The 22,001-nt window shown below is 35.1% G+C and overlaps 1 protein-coding gene across 2 annotated transcripts in view; it reads right to left on the bottom strand.

Annotated features, from left to right (window-relative positions):
* Positions 1-3,839: 3,839 nt before the first annotated feature.
* The window catches only part of IMMP2L (inner mitochondrial membrane peptidase subunit 2), a 436,842-nt gene continuing 418,680 nt past the window's right edge, over positions 3,840-22,001 (bottom strand). For both annotated transcript variants that reach the window (XM_088529926.1, XM_088529927.1), the window contains one exon: positions 3,840-4,073. In XM_088529926.1, the coding sequence (XP_088386052.1) occupies positions 3,954-4,073 (120 nt within the window). In that variant the 3' untranslated portion in view covers positions 3,840-3,953. The remainder of the gene's footprint in view (positions 4,074-22,001) is intronic.

Below are 22,001 nucleotides of genomic sequence, written 5' to 3'. Positions count from 1 at the left end.
GCTATTTAGGAATCATTGTATGCATCAGATCAACCATTCATTCACTGATCCAGCTTTCCACTTCCTCAGCCGTGAATTTTTAGTTCTGTATGAGATGGTGATGCTTACACGTTGATGAGGTGTAGAGCTGTGCTTTGTCACTCTCACAAATGTAGTTGTTAGCTATGAGAATCAATGTCAGATGAGCTTGCAATACCTCTCCTTGCATTATGAATGAAGCTTGGAGACCAGAGGCAGATGCAAATATGCCTTGAGCTATATAAAAGCCTTTATGTGGTTTGTTATACAGAAAAAGATCAAGTTTTAAAATGTCATCTTTTGATTTCTTCATGTCTTGTAAATCCTTTGTGCTCATTTTTATTTAACTCTCATGAAACCAATTCCCTGTTGTGCTGCACATGTAAACTAGCACCAAAACACCAAAATGTCTGTGGTCAAAGAGGAAGGATCCTGATTTAGAAGGCTTATCACAATGGCATGAGTCCATGAGAATTTTGCCTCTGACTTTGTCAGTGCCAGAACAGACTTCTCATTATGCATCTTTTGCATCTGGATGCTGAAGATCATGTACCTTATTATAGCAGTAAAAGAATAGTTATTAACCTTTTAATACCTATTAGGCATTATTACTTCTGTTTGGACTTTTGTACTTTAAGGAATATGGTCTGCTCCTTCTGTTCTACATCCTGAGTGTTCTGTTTCCTATCTTACTCACATCAGTAACTTATTCGTCTTATGATTTTACCAAGTTACTTTCATTCAGCAAATTATGAGATGATGTAAAATGTCATCCACATTAATTTGATGCTAATAGGTAGAAAAATAGTTTATTCTACAGAAATCAGGTTTCCTTCTAGATTCTGAGTTCAACAAATTGTACACGACGCTACTGTAATGCTTTTAGGATTACATGTACTGAGTATAATAAGTATAAAGGAAATTCATATAGGGACAATTGCCTGCCAGCCCAGCATCAAAGGCAGCACCAAATTTACTCTTTACAAAATGTATAAAATAGCTGCTGTGGATCTCTGGATAAAGTTTAGTCCTGTCTCAGAGATAGTCCTGATAATTATTTGTTTAGGCAATTTTTAAAGCATTGCAATGAAAAATATTCCAATGTTGTTTTATTCTTCCATTCCAAAAGTTTCTTTCTCAGTGTTTAATGTGAAAGTACTATTGCTGTATTTCAAGCCCATCACTTCTCCTATCCATGATGGACTAGAAGTACATAAGATTCTCTTCCACTTGACTTGATTCTCTTCCACTTGCCTTTTATGGTTTTGAAGATAGATTCTCTCTCAGAATCTTCAAATTAAATAAATCTGAGTCTTTCTAATATTTCGCATAGGTCATATTTTTGTGGGTTTCTATTTGTTTTTGTTGATTTCCTCTAAAGAATTCAGTCGTGCCTCATTTTTTTTTTCTGAATATGGTGCCTAAAAGTGGATTGTAAATAAATGAAACAGAAGGATTGTTTCCTGTGTTTTATAGACTGTAGTGCTCTTTATAAAGTATGGAGTTTTTTTTTTCCCTATTCACAACATCATATCTTTGTCATGCCCAATCACAATCCACTATCATCTCTAAATTCTCTTTTAACCTAATCCAGCACATGAATAGGAAATTATTGGATCAGACTCTGTGCCATCCAAAATGGTGGCAGCCTCTCCCATCATTGTAACATCTTCAGACTAATAGATGTATTCCTTATTCCAGCACCCAGGTAATTTATATATGTATGGGTTTGTACATGCTATATATGCATATAAATTCATGCATATTTTTTAAAAAGCTATACATGCGAATATATGCAGGCAAAAGATGCTTTGACGCAGAGTAGTATATTTGGGTCATTTAATTGTTCATAGCTTGTGGAATGTTATGTGATAAAAGTCTCATCATCACACACACAGAAATAGGAACAATGCCAAGTGGGGTAACCCAAATAATACGTCTGGGGTCTTCCCAGTATCACCCCAGAAAGACACTCAGCCCATAAGAGGCTCATCACTACAAGCACAGAGGCATCATGGCAGGTGGAGGGTTCCCAATAACTGAATCACAGGACTGAGCCCTTGCCCAGCTTCTGTCAGATCTGACACAGGAGGGTATCAACCCCTGGCCTTGGGGATGCCTGTCGTGGTGAGCCCACAGCAGTGGCTCTCTGGAGGTCCTCACAGGCTGAAGGGACATGGCCCGGGGGCTTTGGGACACATATTGGGATGAGGGAAGTGCATATTGGGATTGCACGAGACTTTCTATAGGATGTTGAGGTGAGACATCAAAGGCAGAGAAAGGGTACCATCATGGTGCTTGGGGAGGAACAGAGGTGGGAAAAATGAGCGATTTGACCAACAAATATCAGCCACTGAGTAGGGTGAGTGTGTGTGCGTGTACCTCTGGGAAAGAGCTGGTTACTGGAGGGACCAGTGGTCTTCTGGAGAGCCCATGGGGTGTGGGGTTGACTGAGAGACACATATAAACAAGCATGTCTGTGTCTGTGCAGGAAGTGGCAGTTGGGGCAGCATCTGGGACCTTTCCTTTTTCATGGATGTATGTTTGTGACTTTGTCAACAAAATTAGTTATGAATGTACTAAACTTTGCAAACTCATTTCAGTTCCCTTAACTAGTTTTGGCGTTAAAACAAGATTGCTAACATCTGTTTTCAGTCACTGTACAAGAATCAAAATACTTGAGCATTTACAGAGAAACTGCATTAGTTTTAATTAAGGAGAGTGCAGAGGTCAGTGGAATTGCTTTTTGGGCCAGGAAAAGATCATGGGACACCTACACAGAGAATCTACAGTACTAGGGCACTTAAGAAAGTAGCTGTAAGTACTAGTTTTGGTAGTAATTGGACCTGTTATATAATGATAAAATTTAGTTAGCTTCTTCATTCAAAAATGTATACACTTATTTTTCTCTTATTTGAAGTTCTTATAATTGCATGATTTTAGCTGAAATATTTAAAAATATTTTATGCAATTTGTTTAATTTTTCAAGTACTATCCTATCTGAAAGAAAACTTGAGTAATATGAGAATGAAATGTTTTATACTAATTGGAAACTGAAAATATGTAATTCTTCAAGTTCTTTTCACTTATAATGGTGCAGAAGATTTACTGCACATTCATAGATTTTACTTATAATATTAATTGCATATTTATGGTATAAATTTTATAGTATTTATAGTATTAATTACCTATTTTCTAAGAAATGCGGCAATCAATACTAAAATTGATTTACTATCCTTGAAAAATAAATGAAAAATTTTGTTCAGATGCTGTAATATAATCTGTGTATTTTGTTTGAATATCTACTTCGACAAGATGTACAAGGAATGTTTATACAAAACACTACTGAAAGATATTAAGAATAAATAAGATGTATTCAGTTAAATAATAAACACAGCTGCATTAAAATGACTCAATAACTTATGAAAAAAGTTATGACATTGTATGATTATTTTTCCAGCTTTAAAAATACTGATTTTTCAGTATTAGAAATAGACAATCCAAAGTAAATTATGTGCAAATGTCTATTTTTTCCTATGAAATCAACAGTAATAATGAAGGATCTATTCCATTGCTAAAGAAGCAAGTTAAACGTAAAAGATTAAAACATTTTATTTAAGGTTTTTAAAAGTACAGGTACAGATATAACAAATAAAGATGTTTTTTCGCTCTTGGAAAAATTTTAATATTCAATTCTTCTACAACCAACAAATAATTATTTCAAAATGAAAGAATGCACAATGTGCTCATGTTAAAGATTTTTAAAAGACTTTACATTTAAGGTAATATTTTAATGTGAATATGTTGCATGTATGTGTTCGGATGGTACCTGATGTTGTAGCATACTTGACAAAACTCTTATTTGCGATGTTACAATCACTGCAACTCTTCCTGGATAAATTTCACTGCAGTGTTTTTCCAGTTGAATATTTCAGTTATTCTTGCTCTCTCTGAAGAGGTTTGCGTTCCGGAGGTAGCATTGGCTGTAACTTCTGCCAGCGTTGTGGAGGCCAGAGGATATGGGTGGCACGAGCATGGAGTAGTCCAAGAGACACCTGTATGCAAAACATAAACCAGAGATATTACTGATAAAATGTTTCATTGAACCTAAAATGCCAGGGCTGAAATGCACTGGTTATAAAAAGCATTAGCCAAGTATGGTTTTTTCAGGTTAAACTGGCCAAAAATGGTGATGTATTTTATAATCCACCAAAAGCTTGTGGTGATTGCTTACAGCAAAGAGATTACTTAGGAGTATGGTAAAGCACAGTTCAAGTATCTATTCTGAATAAGTTAAACAGAATCTGTGTCTCAGTTTTCAGATAGGTATACTAACCACACAAGGATATTGACTTTTCTTAAACATGCTGTCCTCTCTACTTATCTCTTCATTTTTTTAAATTCCATTTTGTCCCCAAGCAAAAATGGAAATGACTGTGAATCATAAATATTTTGTCATGTTGGAGCTCCATTTCAGGCAGAAATATTTGATGAAACACACCTACAAATCAAAGATTTTTGTAATGCTGGGAGTACTTACATTTCATTCATATGTTCTGCAAAAAAATGTTTTATCATCTTATTATCAATTTATGATGTTTTCAGTAAATTCAAATAAATTCAGTAAATTGAAATAAAAGTTAATGCTGATATTGCTAACAACTAAATCACTTATAAGTGGAATTGCACAGAAAACTGAATGACTTCTTATAAAATAATGAGAAAATTACAAACATTATTTTCAGTTACAGTATAAGATGTCCAGACTAAGAATTTCCTGAAAATAGAACAGTCTGATTTGCTGATAATAATATAAGCCATCAATGCCCATATTTAAACCTGAAATAAAGAAAATTGATGTGGAGTTGATCTCACACAGCTTGAAATATCTGCAGGATAAACCTCTGTGTCTTAAATGATAATAGAGAGAAATAAATTTCCTCTAAACTGTGCCAACAGAAAAGTCACAAACCGGACGAAACTATGGTTAGAAGTATTGGATGTCTTTATATGTGAAAATGCTAAATTATTAAGAGAAAACAATGGGTTCAGAAGTCTACAAAATCATAAGCAGAATAGAGAAAAAAATGTATAGTCCTTATTTACATACTACATCATTACACCTCAAAACGAAGAATGAGGAAATATCAAATGACATTACCCTGAAGAATTTTTAAAGCAAAGAAGGAGGAAATGCTTCTTCAGAGCATGTATAATTGCATACACAAGACAGGATGCCATGGAGACCATAACAGAACAACCAACTACTTATAATAGTGGAAGAACGTACATCATATATAATTAAATATATACAACTGTGTAATCTCTACATTCCAGATAGATTGCTTTCCTAATTTGGAGATGAAAGAGATGTGAGAGGGAAAAATCATGCACTTGCTTTGTTCTTATGCTCTAAGAATCTGCCATTAGCTGCTGTCAGAGCCAAAAGTTAGAGGAGTTCTAGTTTGAACCTGTATATTCCTGCTTAAAATTGTATGTAAACTCAGCTCTTCCCTTACATTTCCCATCACAAAAAAAGTTATCGCAGTAAGCAGGTAATTCGGCATTTTATGCAGATAGACACCAAACATACCCTTAGGAATATCTTCAGCTAATTTTCTTGATTTAATTTCATAGGATTAATGTATATTCACCAGTCTCTCTCTACTACATAATCAAATCAGTGAAGCTGAAGTGGTCTATATCTAATTCCATACTCTGTAGCTTGATGAAGCAGGTGCTGAATTACTTGAATATAATTTGGTTATTTAATAACCCACAATATCTGAAAGAATCAGAAGTAGATCTCACTGAAATTTCAGCCTAATATCACATTTTACTTGCTCGATTGTGAGATTCCTTGGATTCATTTCATGTTTCTTTTTAACATTTAAGCAAAGGACAATTGAATTTGGGCTGCTAAATGACAACTGCATTTGGATAGAAATTAGCTAATCATTTTCTAAAGTCTCACCATACTTCTAGGTAGTTTGTTGGTTACTTACAGAATGCACAATATCCTGTATCTTAATTTTCCCATAAAGTGGTAAGCAAATATAATATTACCACAGGGATTTGTACTGCGAGAATACAACATGATAGCACACAGTAGGCTGGTGGCCAAACCTCACTGCTGATTATAAAACATGATAGCATTAATACAGAGAAAAATACTAAAATACTCCTGTCTAACACAAATAACATCTCGAAGCTCTATGTTTTTCTCAGTGCATTGCTTGTTACTGGTGTCAGTTGGATGTGTGCACATATACTGAGAATATAACAAATGAACCCAAACTTGTTTCAAGCTCAGCCTGGGAATAATTTTGCCTGGAGGATTACTTCTGCTGACCATCATCTGATTTAAGACTAAGAAAGAAATATCTTCCCTATAAACCTGAGTTGCAGGACAACATGATGAGTGCTAAAAAGGAAAAATGGGTATTGTTGGGTTATGGAAGGCTTTACTAGATAACAAATGACACTGATTCTATAGTGCTTCTTTTAAAATAACTTAAATGCTCTCTTTAAAAGCACCTTGATCTGTGACTTCTTCAAAGAACCTTAGCAACTTTTGTCAATTACCTATTGTTTTTCTGCAGTTACTAAAGCAGCCAGGAATTTCACCAAGAACAGAATTGTTCATAGAGAATAAGCTGCCTTTGTTAATGAGTTTTCACTCATTAAGATTGGATACAGGCAGAGGATAAAATGAGAGAATCAACTTCCTCTAGCAAAAGTGAAATATTTTTTTTTAAAAAAGAGATTTCATCTGTTTCCTTACTTACAGCCATTATTTACTTTATTTATCTAAGAAAATAAAATTATTCCCTTGAAACTGTTTTGACTAAAAGAAAAATTGTGTGTAAGTATACATTTCTTGAGGAGTATCTTTCATGTACAAATAAGAGCAAGAGATGCCAGAAATAGTTGCTTCTTATTGCTACATATGATCTATTTAGTATTCTTGCTGCAACAAGACAAGGTACTATACTGAATTGAATTATTATTATTGTTCTTAACCTGAGCTGTTAAGGCATTACTTTTTTTTTTTTTTTTTTTTTTTTTTTGTAACTTCAAATATTTAATTGCCCAAGTGAGAAGTCACTGTGTTAACACAGCAATTTTACCTGCAAAACAAGTTTTGAATGAATAATACTGTTTTGACACTGCTACTGTGATAAAAGTATATTTTCAGCAAGTTTGCTTGTTGTCAGTGTGTTAACTGCATAGAAACTGATTAGTTTTGGAACTTCATTAGGAAAAGATAAGCTTAAGCTTGATAACACTATCTGCAACTGTCTCGCTCCTTCTATTGTAATGGATTGAGATAAATGTACCTCTATTAGAGCCTTATTTTACTAATAATTCCAAAATACTCGATTTTTAATACTCATTGACTGTACTCTTCACCTTTTCCTGGCTGTGGGCTAGCATGATGCTTTTCAAATCCTCAATCACAATGGACAGAGCAGCACTGCAACTACATGAGAACCTGCGCGGACCTTTGCAGTGATGCACCCAAAAATTTCTATGGAAATCCAGACCTAAGTCTAGATTCCAAGAGAAGGAAAAGGGTGTTTTTATAGATAAAGATGAGGCTCTAACTATTTTTTTTCTCACTTTCCTCAGGACACGTAAACTCTCCAAGCCCCTGAATTCAGTTACCACCACTTCTTAATTTTCTACTTCTTGCTTTCATTTTACATTAAGAGCACTTTTGTTCTTCGGCTTTTGCTGCTTCTCTCCTTGAAGCTTGGTGATTGGGCGCTATCTTGAGCAGAGGGGACTTCAAATTCTATGACGACATTAAAACAAGACTGTATATCACCACTGAATATACCCTGAGTATATTTTACACCTGAGTATAATATACCTGAAGCTTTGCCTTAGCTTGTTTAGTTGTAATGGCAGGTTTTTGTTTTTTCTTTTTTCTAATAACCAGGTGGCTATTGCCCATTTTGTTACACTTTTACCTGTATTTTATATACCATCTTTTGGTATAATCACAGCTTTTATATGGCTAGTAGTAGCAAGTAATTATTATCTGTAGAACGAAACATTTATGGCCTTAACATAATAATATGGTTTAGGGCAATACAGCCCCAGCTAGACAAAAAGGTTTTAAGACAAACAAGTAGAACAAAGAACAAGTTAGAAGAAAAAGGGATGTATCTAGCATGTGTAAAGCAAACTGTATATAAACTGAATGCATATCATGGAGACGCTGATCAGTGAAGAAAGAACAGAAAATGTATTAATAACCTCATGGGAAAGTGAGAATGAGAAAGACAAAGCCATCAGTACTACACTCCCCCTGGAGAAGATTTGGGAAGGATCAAAAAACACTTTCCCTTCTTTTTAAAGAGGATGGTTGCTGCCTACCTTAGCATCTAGAGAGAGTATAAATAATGATCAATGGGTAGATAACAAAAACTTTATAACATTTTTAAACTATATAATTCATGAGATTTGTTGTTTATTAGATTGATAATTAAGAATATGAATGTTAGTATAGTTGGACTGGATTAAGCATAACAACTATTTGTGTAGCATATTTTCATTAGGCTAACATTTCATTTGTCTAACAATTAATTTTTGTTTTCTCATATAAGGTTCCTTCCTCTTTTTGCTCACAGGAAGATGCTAACCGTAACATTATGCCAATACATAAAATCTCAGAAGTGGTGCAGAAAAGAGAAAGGCTTTTTTTTTTTTCCCATTAAGGTTTCTTTTCTGATTTTCCCTAAATGTAAAAGGAGAGTTTGATGGAACCTTAATAAATGAATTCTAGTTGCACTGCTTCTTCTGCTTCTGAAATCAGAAAAAGAAAATTAAATAGACAATTTTATTATTTCTTTATGAAGTGTTTTGGTTTGGGGACAGAGTGTTACTTCAATTTAACTTTGTTATTTTAATAAAAGCACAAAATCTAAATGAAACATTTAAATCTTTATGGCAGTAAATCCGATAAAAATCAGATTACAGGGTATAAAGAAATCTTGCAATATCTGGATCTGTCACAGGAAGATAATAATAAGCAAATCATTTAAAGCTCTGCAGCAATCCTTAACATTGGAGCTAGACAACGACCGTCTCTGGAGGTGTACTTGAGCAAGTACTTGAATACAAATACACTACTTCAGAATAAATAAATGCTGCTTTAAACTACTCTCTGAAAATGATCTTGTTTTATCATGTTTAAACCTGGAAAAAAATCTATATTCATTTGTGTTTTGTTGCTTCGTCTTCGTAATAGATGTTTATATTGGGCAAAGTCTCTAAAATACCGTTGAAGAACAGTAGCAGCCTAACACAAATGAGAAAGAAAGAGCACCATATTCCACTCTCTGGAATATGAGAAATGCCATCATCAACTATGAGAAAATCAAGGCTCTAAGGCATACATCAACCTTTGATTTTGAGAAGTCACTTCTGCTTTAAGTCTCTAACATTATATTCTACCAGTATCCCACAGGCATTCCAAATGCTACGGACAATAATTACATGAACACAAAGACTATGGTTGTCTCAAACCCAGAAGAGATAAAACAGTAAGATCAACCATGGAGTTTCAAATCATACTTTCTTTTCTCTGAAGTAGCATATTCTTATTATACTCCTTTTGCTCATATGCAGGTTAGTAAAGAAGCTTTATTTATGTACAGTCTTTCACATGTTGAGCATGAGGGAATAATAGTTGTATTTAAAATTTTCCATTTCATACAGCAACATCATTTGGGGAGCAGAGGGGGGATCTGTAGCAGCTTAACTGTTCAAGAGGTCTATTCAGATCACATGTCGCTACAGATATTTCTACTGCCCACAGAGATTCTTCAAGGTGCCCATAAACACTAAGTGAAAAATGCCCTAATATGTAAAACTCCTGGATGATTTAAAGTGGTCACTACTTAGGCAGACATACCACAGAATCACAGAATGGTTAAGATTGGAAGGCACTTCTAGAGATCATCTAGTCCATCCCCTCTGCTCAAGCAGAGACACCTAGAGCACGTGGCACAGCCAGGTGGCTTTGGAAGATCTTCATAGAAGGAGACACCATGACCTCTCTAGGTAGTCTGTTCCAGCGCTCTGTCACCCACACAGAAAAGAAGCTCTTCCTCACATGGAGATGGAACTTCCCATTTTTCAACTTTTATCCATTACCCTTGTCCTGTCACTAGCCACCACTGAGAAGAGTTTGGCCGCATCCTCCCTACATTCTCCCCTCAGGTACTTATACATATTGATCAGATCTCCCCTCACTCTTCTCCAGGCTAAATAGGCCAAGCTCACTTAGCCTTTCCTCATAAGATAGATGTTCCAGTTCCTTAATAATCTTTGTTGCTCTACGCTGGACCGTCTTTAGAAGCTCCAAGTTCCTCTTGTCCTGGGGAGGCCAGAATTGCCCACAACACTCTGCTGCAGCCTCACCAGAGCTGAGTAGAGGGGGAAGATCCCCTTCCTCGACCTGCTGGCAACACTCCTCCTAATGCAGGCCATATATAGTTTTTGCTATATATAGATAAACAGATGTAATTATCAGATATAGTTTTAATGAATGTTTCCTGATACGATAGTTCACAGCCATGCTACCTATATCCTATTAGCCAATTAGTAGCATGGTCTACTACAGGGAATGCAGATTTGTGTGGAATTTGAAAACGGAGTGCAAAGGGACCAGGTTAATATAAAAGGAGAAAAAAAACTTCTAGAACATTTCACTTCCCATATCTCAAACAAAATCTCAGGATAGAAATACTTAAGCAACTATGCAGCATTTCAGCTATAATACTGAGAAAAACATATTGCATGGGATAGACATCTGTGTCAAATTAGAGTATTTTTCTTTAAAAAAGGTTGTACACTGGGTTTTGATATTAGACTGTAGGTGTAAAACAGTCTTACGGAGAATTTTCCCAGTAAATTAGTCTCTTCAAAAAATCCATACTTTAATAGAAAGTAAACATTATTGCTATTACATTTCATTTTCTGTACATGGTTGAACTTTGAAACAACTGCTATCAAGCACAGTGGCAGGAAAAAGACTCAATAAAAATAAAATCCTGTGGATTACTGTAAAATCCCACAGAAACCACTTCCTCTAGTAGAAGTATCTAGGATAATGAACAAAGGCAGAAGAAACAAATATCCTTGACCTCTTTCTTTTATGAATGTAAGAGTCACACAAAGATGAGAATCAACACATTATTTTTATACAAAACCATACTGCAACAGATTTTGTTTAACATCTATCAGCTTGCTGAAGTTTGGCTTAACAAGATGCTAACTCACTCATGAATGTTAAAAAAAAAGAGAGAGAAAAGTGATAGAGTTCTTTCAATTATATGGCAAAATACTAGCATCATCATCATTCTTTCCACTCTTCCCTGAACAAATCAGACTTAATGGAGCCATACAGATCTAGTGACAAGAAAAAGAATGCAGCCCATTAATTTTGTTAGTAAGTGTTCCATTACTGTCCCATTAGTTTGATAGCTGAAGCAGCAGCTCCAGCTAAAGGTAAAACACTCCATATGTGTTTGCTTTCACTGAGACTACTATATTATCAGTACAGACCTTAGTAAATTTATCAAAGTACTCATTTAGATAGAAGATATATTATAAAAATATACGAAAATACATAGATCACATTGTAGCAATTATTTCATTTTGAGAAACAGTTATAAACATTGAAAATACACACTCAAAATGATTCATATAAACTAAAATGATTCATATATACTATACTATGCAAAGATGTAATTAAAATCACAAAAATATATTTCAAATAGTTGATTCCAAGAACAAATAAAATTTGTACTATAGAACAGAGTAACTGTTTGAAATTAGAGTAACAACTGTGACTGACCCAATCCAACACGTTTTTACAATTTAAGCCATTCATATCAGAAGAGGTGGGCAGTGTCATTGCATCATAATTAGAGCTCAAGTTATTGATTGAACTGGAAAAACGTAAGATAACCAAATACCAGAATAACTGATTCTCCTGTTAGCTGCATTCTCCTTCATTCAATCATGTCTACATGTCTAGACTAAGCCTAAAGTTACAAAAGAGATAAAGGAAGGAAATGTTCACTAGAAATCTTTCATGTGTCTTTCACATATGAGACCTTTCTACAGTTAATAATGATGAGGCTGGCTAACCTTGGACCATGATTTACATGAATCTATGCAGATTTTAAAAAATTAAGAATCAAGTAGACTTTATTTATTTATTTTACTAAGAAATCAACTGTCAATGTTATGACTAAATTAAACACAATTACAGGTACAATCACTTCAACGTGCTGACTTTCATCTGAATGTATATTCTTCAAATCACCAAGGATATATTATTTAAAAGGAAACCATAGCTAATAAGCTTCTTCGCTGACTCCCGGTTTCCTCTTCTGCATTTTTAAAGGCATTTTAAAGAACTTATAACACAGAACTATAGTCTTTTATCTTCAGCAAATATAGCATTCTTAGAAATTATTCTTTCTTCTGATTAATTGAACCATTGTGCTAAATAGGTCTACAAAAAGATTTATAAACCAATCTATTTTTTATTTTAAAGATTTTTACTTGCAAAAATGGTGATAGAATTTGCTTAGTGCACAGCATGATATGCTTTACACGCTGTGTATACAAAAATATCATTTAATAGTTAAAAGCTTTGTAATATTTTACTGGGTGATGCACAAAATTCCTAGACTAAATAGGATTGTCACTGGGTCATGTAACTCAACAGAAAAACAGAATGTACTGATGGCATTCATGAAATAGCCCTACATTATAAAGGAGTAATATATTTGTAATTCAATATTTTAAAGAAATGGTAATTTAAGTGGCAGGAAACAGTTTTTATAATGCATTCATTGCCTTCAGATAGAAAGCAATATCCCAATCTGTGCATATTAATTATTCAGGAATACATAAAAGCATTCAATGTGAATTCCTGTTGAGCAAAGTATTGTGTCAGTGTTAACAGAGTCAAGAGAATGTCAGGCTTAGTGACATTTTTCAGCTTACTACATGGATATTGATTTTGTGCATTGTCTTTCTTGACTGAATACTGAGGATATTATGTAGAAATGCCATACATTACAAATTAAGTGGATTGTTCTGTTGTATGTCATTAAAAAGCTTTGGGTACACAGCAGTAATGTTCAGCGTGGAAGCCTCCTGCCCTGAGGACAGTGGCAGGAGTTGCACAACGGCTCTCCAAACTCAGGAACATCCAGAGATTACACGCATCCACTCACCACTCCACTCCTTTTCATACCCGATTACTCCCTGTGGGCATGTGTTCAAGCAAGCAGATGCTCTCCACCTCGCTGTCCCTTCCTACAACATGATATACTTCTAGGAGACTGTGACAGAGATGTCCCTTATGTTCAGTACAGAGATTGCAGTTCTATGATTTACTGTGATGCTCTCTGTAATACAGGAGAGAGTTCTTTCATATTTATGCTCTGGTTCTACTGCTCGTTCACACAAGAGTCAAGCAAAACCCAGGCCCTAATTTGGAGACACTAGCATTACAAAGCTGAGCAAACAAGCAAACTTAAAGATTAAATTTCACCCTATTTCCAGAAATGCCTGATATTGTATGCATGCAAGCTGTGTGAGGAGATATGTCAGACTTATTCAGGATAAACCAAATGGTGTTTTCTTTCTTTTTTTTTTTTTTTTTTTTCTGATAGAAGGAAGCAGTAGCCTTCAATTGCTAGATACTCCTGAATTCTTCTTTGGGACAAATTAAGTAAAACTCCACACCCATTGTGATTGACACATATTCTTCATATTCATCTCAAAATATCAGATCAAAAATTGTAGCCACTTAAGACCTTAAGTTAAGGGTTTTTCATGAAAAACATCCATTCCTGCTTCTGCCTCATCTGCTCTGTAAGGAGCAGCTCTGACTGGAGTGACTCCATTCAATAGAACTGTGACAGGATGACATTGGGAAAGCAGACTTCAGGCATTTAGAAAATCTCAGTATCTTCAATTTTACTTGGCAGATAATCACTGTGATGTGATCATGAAATGCTGAAGTAACAAACATAGTTAAGTAGGTGAGCAGGAGCCAGAAAAGCTAATTCAAGGGAACAGGTGAGAAAAATACCTCTTAGTTAAAACAAAATGGCACAGCACACATCATATTACAGTTACAGCAAGGCAAATGTTTTCTAAAGCTAAAAGAAAACTGTTCAGAAATTTTCACTAAAAACAGTCTGTATGTTCAGTAAATAATTCTGTGAGCCAGCTTGTAGCTTCTCCATTTTTTTATTATACCCTTCAAACTTATAGCCTGACACGAATCAGGTTTTTCCAATACTATTAATAAAATCATTTTCTTATGAAAACCTTAAAAGCAATCCTGTTCAATGACTATTCTATTTAACTAAATACTTCCAAAAATCCTACTGTGAGGCTTGTTTATGTTTTCTTCTAAAATGGCATACAGAAACAATTTGACTTACAGAAAACATGCTGTTGGCAATATGAGCTATGAAAGGCAATAGGGAGCAAATATTCAATGAGCAGCTAGAATATCAAAATGTCATTAAATAGCTGCATGATATGCTATTATATTTATAAAAGACTTCTTAAACCAGGTCTTTGTGTGAGGATGACTAGAGCTCATAAAAATGGTAAATTTCATCAGGATAATCCTGTATATTTAATCTAATTTAATGTATATTTGCAAGAAAAAAAGCACATAAATACTTTAGATATATACAAAGCTTTTTCTTTTCTTAATACCTAAAATTTAAGAATGTTTAAATACTTTCTTCTGTTTTATCCTATATATTTGTTAAATCTCTAGAAAGAAGGTTAAGTACTAACATACTAAAGCTAGTTTTTACTTTACTGGGAAAAAATACATATTTTTTTCCCTAATCAATCTCACTATGTTTTCATATTCAGAGTATCGTAAGATACTGTGACATTTGTCAAAATACCATCTTCTTGGTAAAATTCTGAACACATAACTATCCTTTCATATTGTAACAGAATTTGTAATTAAATAATTGAGACACTTATGAGCATCCTTTCCACATCCTATATAACTAATCCTTTTCATCTTCATATTTAATTTCTTTAGTTAACTCCTGAGCAGCTTATAAAAACGGCATAACAGATTATTGTGAGGAAAGAAAAAAACACTTCACAAAAATAAACCATAAGGATAATATGATTTAGGCTTGCTTTCAGAAACTGCTGCAGTTCTTTTGTACACGCCTGAGTCTTCCAAGACTGGATCTCACACGTGAGACTGCTTAAGTCTGTGCAGTTAATTCCCTCCATGAGGAAAGCAGCTCCCGTGCATGCCTGTGGAGAGCCTTGTAGAGATGCCAGCCCTCAGCCTGGCTTCTGCACGAGCAGGCCAGGCAAATCTGACTGATGTGGAGAAGACAGGCAGTCCAGATGGTGCAGGCCATCATCCTCACAGCGACATCAGAAGAACTGGGAGGGACAGCAGGAGCTCACTATGAGCTTGTGAACCGCTACCCTAGAGGTCTGGTTCATTTGCCTGAGCTGCCATTTGAGATTTCCTAGGAAACCTCTACTGGCTGCCGCATCTCCTCATGCAGAAGGGCACAAGTCTCCTCTTCTGTGCCTGGCAACCACATGTACATGTGTCAGGTTCACTAGGATATGGGAAAACAGTCTGCAGGCAGTCATCTGAGCAAGACTTCTCCCATTGCTTTCTTCAAGTCTTTTGGTATTTTGGTCTTTTTGCTTCCTAGACTTCTTTAATGAATCCTAAAGTAATGAGACAGGATACTATAGACCACATAATAAAGGCACAGACTGTATCCTTTCAATACAAAAAGTTGTCTCCCTCATCAAGCAAACATAGAAAACTTGATTTAATCCACTACTTTGCTATCAAAAGCTATATTTATCTCAAGTAGATATTAAGACTTGCTCTTAAGCTATACAGCATGAGCAGGAAAGCAGTGGAAGACTAATGAATTCAGTTTCCTGTCTATTTAATAAAATATTCTCTCATACTTGCAATCAAGCCATAGTTCAGCAAAGCATATGCTGAACTTTAAGTACCCAAGTAAAACACGAGCACATTATTACAATTAAGTAAAATAAAATAAAATAAAATGAATGCAAATTCCAGAGTTGAAGATAAAGATTTATTAACTCTTTAAATGACTTATTTTTCAGATTATATGTAGATATTAGGCAATTTTAGCAAAATATAGCCACACGCAACCATTAGGCCATCTATATATTAACACATTTAAATGTTTTAAATATTAAACTTAACATTGGTAAAACTAACTCATTACAATTTCACTTCCTGACAAAAAGTCAGCTAAATCCAAATTGCTTTTAATTGCTTACCTTTAAAACACAAACTTGTTCAAAATATGCTCCAAAACCAACAGTAATTTTGTATCTCAGTGTTCTAGAGAACACATTTTAGGTCAGCAGCAGACTGTGCATCTGTCACCGTTGCCTTGAGATCCAAGTCCTATCTCTGAAATTAGCTGAGGAGACTGCAGTAGTGGCATGTGCAGACAGCACAGTCTGATATGTTTATATCATTCTGCTCTAGAAAAAATACAATTCTGTATGTTTACTGTTTTTTTCTGTTGGAGCTTAGAACTCAAAGTAAAAAAAAATCCATATTTTAGAATTAATATGATTATAAGACCATTATGAATAGTTCATCTTCTAGCTTGCTTTAGAGTATTGCATTGCTATAAACTGTACCTAATGGCTGCGGAAAGATCACAGTTGCAATTGCTTTGCAATGGAGGTCTGGCAACCTCTCTGTAGCATCTTTGTTCCCCCACCACCGCACAGCTTAAGCAACCCAATATGAGCTTGGTAAGGACTATACAATCTTGCTTCCAAAACAGTATTTGGTGCTTTTTCTTGTTCACAGAATCCAATGTCTATTGTTTCTGAAGAGCAAAACCACCCTTAAGCCTACAAAGTCAGGTGTCCATGCACTATTGCAATTTCTTGCTGGGATCTAAGCCCCCACTCTGAATGGAGCCACACACAGCCAGAGGTGAATCTGAAAATGCCTTGTCCTCTGAAGACTCACCATCTGCTGGTATGCACCATTAACCCATTTGAAGAATGAATCAATCTTAAACTGAAAGCTGCCACACCGTATGTTTGCAAACACAAAGAAGGGGTTTTAACCATGAGTCAAATATACACCAAGAGTCAAAATCATGGTAGTCTAAATGAAGCAGGCCAGAAGACAGATTTATAACTATTTAATGGGCCAGAACCTCAGGAGAGAAGGAAAGAATGGAAGATGTAGATGACAGCAAAACTGGATGGGAGTGTAGAGTTGCTTGAACAACTTTTATTCAATCTTGAATTTAGAATAAAGTCTCATCAGTAAATGATGTAAATTCAATAAGCATTAGCTGCAATTGGAAAACAGTCCCATACAGTACCAATGTATTAAGTGAGAGGTCAAGTGCTTTAAACTCAGGCTGAGCACCAGTAATCTCTCCATTGCAACAGTGAACAGAAGCCAAGGCAATGCCTGCCATGTCCTCCAGCAAGGCCATCCTTTCTGTAATCAGAGCACTTTCATGCCATCTTTCCACATCCTCTCCTTCAGACCATCGCAGAAAGGGATGCAATACTATTGCATAGTTCCCCAATACACAGTTGTGTAAGGAATTCTTTTCTATGCTGTTTCTAGATAGAAGCCTGATGTTTTCCTCTTTAGGAAGTCTGGCTACAACTTCTGAACAACTTCTCCTCTGATGCCATTCTGGCAGTCCTGTTTACCCTTCCATGTGTATGCCAAGAAAGGAGGGAGCTTCCAGCTGGTCTCAATTATTCATCTCTAAGGCTTCCTAGGGGCTGGCTGCTCATGTTCCTATGCAGCAGCGCCCACCAACCTTCCTCCGCTGCCTGGTTCTCATTCCCGGATCTCAACTGGCATGCTCCATTACACACTGTTAGGGGGATCCACGATAAATCAATGATGTTTAGTGGGCAACACTGGAGAGCAAGGCATAATTTCAAGTAGGATCTGGATAAGAAGAGAGACAGAAATAAGTCGAATAATTTCCAAGTTCACTCAAATGGTGAGTTATGCAGCAAAAAAATGCTAAATTCTTTGGCATCTGAAGAAATCTTTTATTCTGTGGCTGAAGAGGGACAGCCTAGATCAGTCCTTCACTTACACTAATAGACCTGCCCCTTACTACTGTTTTAAACCTCACATAATCTATACTCAGGAAAGTCGTCTCACCTGCCTGATCACAGTGAAAGCAAATTGTTAAGGTCATCATTTCAATCATAAAGGGTAAGACTTTTTAAAGAGAAGTTGATATTCTCCTGAAAAGGGAGATGAAACCACCATGAAATATATATGAACATATATGATGTTTGCTACAGCAACTACTGTCCAGACCATAAAATAGAAAATAACTTAAATATTTTTCTTTTTAGGGTGAATATTTCAGCTGGTTTAAATTATTTAGTGTTAATACTTTAGAAAGTTGAGGCTATAATATATTCAATTTCTATTCTTAAACAGAACAACTTGCCCAGATCTTATGTCTTTCTATTTATTTAAAGTTCCTACTATCTTATATTATGGCATCACTACCAATCTTTCTTAATAGGTAATATTCATTTATGTAAGTGCTAAAAAAATCCTTACACCTGTATAGAAATTGAGACGTCTTCTGAAAAGTCAAATTTTTCTCAAAGCTATGACAGTAAAGAAAAATGTTCAATCCCCACTTACTATTCCCTAGACTCATTCCCTAGAACTTAGACTCATTTACATTAGTGCAAAGCACATGTAAAATGTCTCTTTTGTTCCATAGCACAAGCATGAAGCTACTGAGAAAGAGATATTAGAATCCCTACTATGTCAAACAGCATCCTACTTTTACTGTATTTATGGCTGCTGCACAAATTTGAACCTATTTGATGATTATCATTTGGGATTTATTACTGAGAGCCATGCCAAAACTAATCCCTATTCAAAAGGTTTTTCTGAAAGAGTTTTAAAATATCAAAATTCTGAAACATGCTCATTAGAACTATTTGCAAGTAATTTAAAATGATAGCTTATAAATAAATTTTGATTGGATCCTAAAGCCATGTCAGAAATAGTGTTCAGATGACAGCTTGTCACATAACTTTATGCTTGACACCTTGGCCCAGCTGATTTCTAAGTAGATATTTTTATTATTCTTTGGGGGGAAAAAATAAAATTTCTGCCTTTCCAGGCACTTCTTCCCTCACACTTCTTCCTGGATCACAATACATAGACATCATTAACCTAAACACTAGCAAATCGTGAATTCCTGGCTTAGTGTCTCCTGATTAGTCTGTTGTCAAACATCACTGCTGTAAAGCAGGATTGTCATAAACTTCATGGAAAAGTTAAAAATATTCTAACCATCATGTTCATGTAGCCTTAATTCTTATCTGTTTGAGACCCTAGGATCATATGAGATATGGCACTTCTGTGTAAAATCCTTTCTGGATTTGGAGTGTGTCACACCGCATCAGTCAGGCGTCAACAAGTTTTGCATGACATCTCCGCCATAGGGAAAGCTTGGGTGTGAGTTTTTGTTTTGCTTGGCTATTTTAAGAGTACGGTGTGGACTGCAGTTAGGATTCTGAAAAATTCGCAGACTTCAAAATATAGTATAAAAATAACTTTTAGAGAAAAAGATCTTCTGAAATATTAAGTGCCCTTTATTTTTCATAAATAAGCCACTTGAAATGAAGAATGCTTTAAAATGTGCTCATTAACAAAAATAACAAGATCATTTCATTAATAATATTTACTGGTTAACCTACAAAAATCAAATTAGGTGACAATAAAATAAATTAATATTAGATGTCAAAATAAAAGCGAGAGTCTCTTTGTTAGACAAACCAGAAAATGTGATATAAAAGTAAAAATAAAAATTCATCAATAAACACAGCATATTAACATTTTTTTCATAATTTCTGCACTGTGATTATAACATTTAAGGTTATTTAAGTGTAATTCCTGCCACTGGTGCTTCCTGGATAAAACAAAACTATCCAGAGTTAATAATAAATATTGCTGTTCTTGCTAATTAATGATATATATATATACACATATAACATATAACACTCTGAGCTGTGAATTTCTTAATGTCTTGGTTTCAGGTGTAATTTTAACATTGACAATGAGAGCCTGGAATCCTTTCTCAAACTGATTAGTAACTTATTTTAAAAGCTAGTTGCAGTAAATTCAAGAGGACTGTTCCTGTAAACCATTACTATTCGTCATGTTTAAGGACACCTGAATCTGACCCTAAGGTTTATTTCCTTTTCTTTTTAAAAAGAGAGATAAAAAGCTGGACTTATGAAAGAGCTTCATATATGTATCTGTCAAATGTCACCTCTTGAATCTTATTGGCTTCTGATATAAATACATAAAGCAGTGTGAGCAGCAAGACTTAATAGTATTATTACTCTGATATAAGGAGATGATAGTCTAGTGTTGTGCTGCATTTTGCTTTTGATGAGGACTGTCTCTAATAGGCACAGCACCTAACAATACTGCAGCTTGCCAGCATTTACCTGAAAACCACGAGATTTTACAGCAAATTCTTGAGATTTATGAATGTCTTGCATGTAGACACCGTTTTCTATGGCATTTACTGAAGTGGTAGGTAAACATACCATAAGTCATATCAAAAAAAAAGAAAAAAAATGTAATTCTAGGTTTTCCAATCAGTAGAAACATTCCCCCTCACCCACAGTTCTACTATAGACAGGGGAAGACTATTAAATATTCTTTTCAGCATTAAACAGTGATGACCTGAGGGATTTGTTTATAAAACTTGTTTATCTAACCAAAATAAAGCTCTATGCATACAAGCAGGAACTCTCCTTCCCTACAAAATTTCTAAATCTCCTGTCTATTAATATAAGATACGAGAAGTGAGTGGCCAAATGCCTCACAGGCATTACATTCAGACAGCTATTAGAATATAGTGCAGACTACTGTAAAAATTACAGCAAGCCTGACATAGAGGTTATTAGATTTAAGGGATATAATTTCATTTGTTTCAATGGACAGTGGATTTAACCCTATTGGTACAATCCAATGTCTACTAAAGCATGTGGAAAAGTAGACATAAAAGGAAGCATATGCAGGTTCCATTTCAATTTCCTTGAGGACTGAGGACACAAACTGAAATAAGATTTTTATTACTGCTACACTTGGGTTATGCTGTTGTAATTTTTGTCAAACTTTAGGTCAAACAAAGACTGAATCATTTGTTTACTCAAGTCTCCCTCAGCAGATGCGTCAAATCCTGTGAGGAAATCAGCAAGCCTTGTTTCTCCCACCTAATGCTAAATTAAAATTCATGCTAAGCTCGGCAGATAACCAGTGCAAAGAGAGGGAGGACCTCAATAGTGCAACGCGACTTTCAGTAAGCTGCATAATTCGTTCCCATTTCTCTCCATGAGTACAGAGAGAGCTTTGGGTGTCTCTGTGCAAGGTTTAAAATCAGATTTAAAGAGTCTAAGTTTCTTTGTTGCCATGTTCTCCATTAAAATCCATTTGCTCAAATGCTCAAAATAAATTCAAAACATCATTTGACATTAAATTGACTTAACTTCCTGAAGTTTAGGATCAAGTCATTTAGGAAGACAATTGCAAAGCTCCCTTTAAACTTCAGTAGACCAGTAATTGATACTGTTCTTCCCCATTTCATGAATAGTTTTTTCTAATGTAGTGGGTTTTTTTTTTCCTTTCTCAGTTATAGTATGACAGAACTCCTTTTTTTTATCCTGCAATACTAAAGTAGAACGATAATAACTGGAGGTAGATTACTGTGAGTAGGTTATGGGGTTTGAAATCTTAGTGACCTTGAGTAGAACCTGTTTCCAAATGCAATTCATTAAATACCATTATACTACATGACAGCTCCGTGAGATGGGGAATACAAGAATAGCAAAGCCAA

This window comes from Tinamus guttatus, unplaced genomic scaffold (genome assembly GCF_059628265.1).
Source record: "Tinamus guttatus ecotype Peru unplaced genomic scaffold, ASM5962826v1 Tinamus_guttatus_pri_ptg000355l, whole genome shotgun sequence".
NCBI classification, from domain to species: Eukaryota; Metazoa; Chordata; class Aves; order Tinamiformes; family Tinamidae; genus Tinamus; species Tinamus guttatus.
The sequence above is the reverse complement of the archived record's forward strand: the minus strand, read 5'-3'. Positions and strand labels throughout refer to the sequence as shown.